The sequence below is a fragment of the Silene latifolia genome, chromosome 1, assembly GCF_048544455.1.
Source record: "Silene latifolia isolate original U9 population chromosome 1, ASM4854445v1, whole genome shotgun sequence".
NCBI lineage: Eukaryota > Viridiplantae > Streptophyta > Magnoliopsida > Caryophyllales > Caryophyllaceae > Silene > Silene latifolia.
In genome coordinates this window covers 126969161-126974963 of record NC_133526.1, presented here as the reverse complement: position 1 = coordinate 126974963, position 5803 = coordinate 126969161, and the positions used below count along the sequence as shown (strand labels likewise).

The following is a 5803-nucleotide window of genomic DNA, read 5'->3' as shown; positions in this document are numbered from 1 at the left end:
TAAAATTTAATAGCTAATTAATTCCACCTCAAAACATATACACATATCGTATAAAATTAATTAATTAACAATTAACTAATAAATTCTAATCATTTATTATATAAACATCACATAATTAAATAATAAATCTCCTTGTCCCGAGTTCGTAACCCGTCATCAAATAATACATTTATGTGACTAACTAAAAGTCAAATAATACAAGGATTTAATTATTTTGTATCTCATACAAATAATTAGTTTTTCCATTTGGGCATCATCCTATAAGTGTGACCTAAAGGGATCAGCTGATCACCGCCGTCACACGACAGTAATGTCAAATTCTAGTCAGCCGATCATTACCGATTAACGATGACCAGCTGACAAATAAAAAGATAAATCCCTGATATTCCTTTTATGAGATTTAACATGTAAACGCACTTATTGTGGAGGACACTACTCCAACAATCTCCCACTTGTCCGACACAAGTGTGCGTTACCAATTCTCTTGTCCAATCATATCTCCCACTCAATGCAAGATGTCTTTCAGGTCGTTTTTGCACGTGATCATATCATAAAGTGGTTTCCTCGATCAGGAGAATGACTGTCTGACCGGATAATCTACTATAGATCTCATCCGAGCGTGGCCACGCATTCACAGTCATCACTCCTCGAGTGGCCTTGAGATAAAATATGACTTAAAAGGACAATCCCGTTGACCTATTTTGTTCATTCGGTATAGATCACAATGACCCAGTAAATGCTCATCGGCCTCCTTTTACGGTGCGACCTAGAAAAAAAAACCAAAGCCGCCGGAAAACCGTACCAACTCAGACAAATAGTCACCAGTCTAAAGAATTGACTCAAAGGAATAAATAGAAATCCTTGCCACGACCTAACAACAAAAGAACTCTATAAACGGTCACTGGCCGACAAATTTTCTCACAATATGCCTATGTAATCGACCAATCATCACTATGACCATATGACAGTCGAACCTGTTATCTATCGCTTTACAATATAGTCACTCCGAGACGTCACCTCATTAAGTAACTAGGGATAAAATACTTGTGGAACGGGTTTGTTGAAGAATATTTTAGTAGATTACATTAATTGGAATTGCTTGCCAGGTAGGGATAAATCCTACTCAACTCTTGTTTATTAATGTTCGGTATGGTGAATTATATATATTGAAGTGAGATTGATCATATGTTGAAAAGTGAATTATTCATTGGTTGATATTATTGTATTTGTTGGAAGGGAGAATTATATTACATTGTGTTGGTTGTTATTAATAATTGTGATGAGGTGAGTTAATTGTTATCGTTGATTGTGAATGTGGAAATTGTGATAAGCTGTGCTACAGTCAGATGTACATTGTTGAGGGAGTTTGTACTCTGGGATGATGGTAATATGTACGTTGTGAGGGAGGTGTACTATTACATGAGGGCGGTACGTTGTTAAGGGAGGGGTACCAAAGTAATGTGTGCACATTGTTAAGGGAGGTGTGCTAAGTCATGGAAAGGAGCACGTTATTCAGGGAGTTGTGCTATGTGAACGGAAATTGGATTGCTTATCGTATGTTCTTGTTGTTAGTGTTTATTCCTACTCAACCTCGTTATTGACCGTGTATTCGTGAACACATGTGATGAACCATAATGGGGAGCAAATTTGACAGGTACTAAAGATTAGCTGACTTGGGGAGCTATGGGATGCGTGAGGACTTGGCCAGTCTACCTAGAAGTCTAGACCACATAGATTATTTAATCACTTTATTTATTTCCGCTGCGAGTTGTATCTTATTTTATATTAAGTTTTAGTTGGTTAATTTGTAATAAACATGTATTTATTAAAATTTTATTTAAAGTACTTTGGTGAGTTGGACTTTGTTATTCACTACCCCGGGAAACTGAGATGGTAACGCTCTCATTTACTTGGGATGTCTAGCTAAAGGCTCCTGAATAAATGGGGGTGTTACACATGCATTAAATTTCCCTCCAAAGTTCATACATTTGACCATGCTTTGTGTCAGATCTGCTTCATATTTTTTGGTTTTGAACGGTGTAAACTTTGGTTTCTTTAAAGGAGCTAAGGGTTTAAGGCAAGGGGACCCTATTTCACCCTTGCTTTTTACCATAGTGATGGAGTACCTCAGCAGAGTGTTAAGTTTTGTTACTGCAAAGATGAACTTTAAGTACCATGCTCTTTGTGGACAACTGAAGTTGACCCACCTCATGCTTGCTGACGACTTGCTATTGTTTATCAAAGGGGACATTGGGTCAATCATGATACTTCTAAGGGTTTATGCTACCTTCTCAGCAGCATCAGGTGTGCAAATGAATACTCTGAAATCAAACATCTACTTCAATGGTGTTGCAACTGATGTAAAGAATGATATCCTGTAAATCTCTGGTTTTGTGGAAGGAAAACTGCCTTTCAAATACTTGGGAGTTCCCATCACTACTGGCAGGTTAAAGGTGAGTCAATGCTCAGTCCTTATGGATAATGTTTTGGAGTGAATCAGAAGCTTGGGTGCCAAAAAAATTTCTTACACTGGTAGATTGACCCTTGTAAACTCTGTTCTGACCTCATTATATTCCAATTGGGCAAATATTTTTGTTATACCACAATCAGTTTTGAAGAGAATTGATGCAATTTGTAAAAAATTTTTGTGGGATGGAAACTCAGAATATGTTAAGAGTCCCCTTTAGCAGTTGGGAAAAAATATGCTCACCCAAATTGGAAGGGGGCTTGGCATTTAGGATAGTATATCTTGGAATGTGGTTGTTTTTGGAAAATTGGTCTGGTGGATCTATTCTAAACCAGATAGTCTGTGGGTTAAGTGGGTTAACCACATATACATAAAAGGTGCCAACTGGACTGATTATACTCCAAAGCAAGACTCAAGTTGGAGTTGGAAATCAGTCTGCCGAGTGAAAGATCAGTTTAAGCAAGTTTATTCTACTGGTACTTGGACACTACAGCCAAAAGGGTATTCAATGAATTCTGGATATCAACATATAAGATTCAAGTTCCCCGAAGTTTCATGGCATAAATGTATCTGGAATAAATGGCGTGTTCCTAAACATAGCTTCATTAACTGGATTATTATTAGAGAAGCTTTACCATTGAAGGATAGATTGGTTCAATATGGGGTATGTACTGATGATAGATGTTGCATATGCTCTATTCATGCTGAAACTCATACCCATTTGTTCCAACAATGCGACTACAACAAAGCTTGATTTTAAGACGGTTTATAGGCGATTTTGAGCTCGTTTTCTAAGCGATTTGGGCATGAATTTCGATGCAACTTTTGGCCCAATCTCTTCCTCTCCAACCCATGTTCGAATCCCCATAAAACAAATCCAAGCCACGACCTCTAACCCAATCAAAAACCCATCTTAAACAGCTGCAGCCCGTCACCATTCCTACCCTTGTTCAGCTCAACCAACATTCGACCCTCCAAACCCATACCAATTCGACTCAAACCAAGCCCAAACTCTCGCTATACCTAGCCTCAATACTAACCCATGAACCACACCTAAACCCACGTCCTAACCCACACCCAATCGTGTACAAATGAGCTCGCAAAACAGCAGCACGCACACACGCCCCTGCTCTGTTTTTTGCACCTTAAACCCGTACCACTCGAGCCACCATTCAAGCCACTAACCGCCACCACATAGCCAACCTTTGCCTTGATCCCAATAATCCTTCCATAAACCGAGCCAAATTCTTTCCCATAACCGAATAACATACTACTTACCAAAAACCCGCAATAATCTTTCGATATTTCCTATTTCCATCTCATTCATACCCATTACCTTAAGCCTCAAGAAATAAACCTTCCATAAACTCCTAAACCATATAATATCCTTCCAATTCTATCCATGCCATCGAGAAAGATAGAAGATCTTAGCTCAATAAACCAATTCTATCCATTCCTGTCTCCATACAAATAACCCCTTCAAAACCCCTCGAAAGGACCTCACCAATTCCGTAACTTTGCCCCAATAGTATCTTCACACACCCATAATCCATTAACAAGGAAGAAAACTTAGAAACAAACCCTAAATCAAGATCAAATTGGCTCGAAAAACAGAGTGTTTCTACACTCTGTTTTTGCGCTATTTTTAGCACGAAACCAGTCCAATTTTTCCTCATTTTTCGTGCCTATTCCTTAAACACTACCCACGTTTGTTTGCACTTTCAAAATATACGCTCTTTCAAGATTCCAAAACATCTTTTCAATCGAATTTTCATCAAGAAACGGGCTCACAAATCAAGTATGAAAAATGATGCGCAACTACTTCAAAAACACGTGTTTGCTTTGCTTCTTCGTCGACGACGGCCCCTCGAGACATAATATACGATCGATTACGACCCAAGATGGTGTCAAAGATACATGTAGATTAAGGGTGCATTAAAAAACCTTCCTTTCTCCTTTTTAATTCCATTTTGTATTGCTTTATTTATTATATGGTATTATGTTATTTAATCGTTTTAATTATGCTCGACTAGCGATAATTTTTGTATTGTTAATGTTGAATGAAGGAGAATGGAATTAACAGTGTGGATGTGCCGATGGATGACCGTTGTGTGTGGTTTTGTTTTCTGTTAGATTAGATTTATATCATAAGATTGATTATAACAAGTTTAGCATGTTTTAATGACTAATTACGAGTAATTCTTGGCATGTCGTTAATTTTAATAATCAATTCGAAACTATTGATATTTAATTTATTTATAATGGATTTCTTACTTTATTTGCCATGTTTTATTCGTTCTTATGTTTTCTCACATGTTTAGTTTAATTGTTTAATTATTTAGCATGTTATTAGATCTAATTTGTGTTTATTTATTTTTAACCATATAAAAATTGATTTGTGACGATTTTCCAGACTTATAATTTGTAATTTTAATTGAGGTAAATTTTAGTGATTTATTTCATTGAGTTAGTATTTATTTCGCAATTAACATTGTTCTTTAGCTTATGCATAACCCGCGCAATGACCGGATCTGATTGGCCTGTTTCGTGATTTCCAGAACGATGCAATGTACAGGTCTGTCCATATCATGTGTTTTAAATTGTTTTCTTATTTGATGATTTTTGATTAATTTTAGTTTAATTCGTTTAATTAATTTTAGATTTTAATTAATATTGTTATTGATTTGTGTTCTATTTTAACTAACCACTAATATTTGTTAAGTCTATCTTATGCTAAAAGTAAGAATATCTCTTTCCCTCTCTTGTTGTTTGTTTTGCTAGAATAGCTAATGAACTCACATAATAAATTTACTCGAGGAGTTAATTGCATTAAATTGACATAGAACGGAATTCACATGTTAGGGTTAAAACGTTGTTTGCACTTCAACAAATACAATTCATTCGACTAGCCATCATTTTTCTAAGTAGAGGCCATCATTGCGATGGGCGGGGTTAGGTCTCTTATTAAAGGACTTCCTAACACGTACCCACACACGAACCTTTTTCTCTAAAACGATTTTCGAGTTTTCCTTAAAACTTGGTGGCGACTCCTTTTTCAAAACCCCCTTGGATACAAATTCCCACATCCACACGGAGTATTCATCATTATGTTGATGATATTCATTGTCAGGTTTGAATTTGCAAGCCTGACATGAATAGTTTTGTAAATAAACATGTAAATCGTATTTGCTTAACCGTTTTATGACCGTACTCAAATTAAATCGACATAGCACATATGTTAGCCAAGAGTGACATGCAATATGGTCAAGACAAAGGGGAAAATGAAATGAAATAAAATGGAAAGTGCTTGATATGAACTAATTGTATTAAGTTCAT

At 36.4% G+C, this 5803-nt stretch overlaps 1 protein-coding gene across 1 annotated transcript; it reads left to right on the top strand.

The window, feature by feature from the left end:
- The first annotated feature begins 2117 nt into the window (after positions 1–2117).
- On the top strand, positions 2118–3221 carry LOC141655410 (uncharacterized). The gene is made up of 3 exons (XM_074462493.1): positions 2118–2360; positions 2447–2453; positions 2803–3221. The coding sequence occupies exons 1-3, from the start codon at positions 2118–2120 to the stop codon at positions 3219–3221; spliced, it is 669 nt and encodes a 222-aa protein (XP_074318594.1).
- The last annotated feature ends 2582 nt before the right edge of the window (positions 3222–5803 follow it).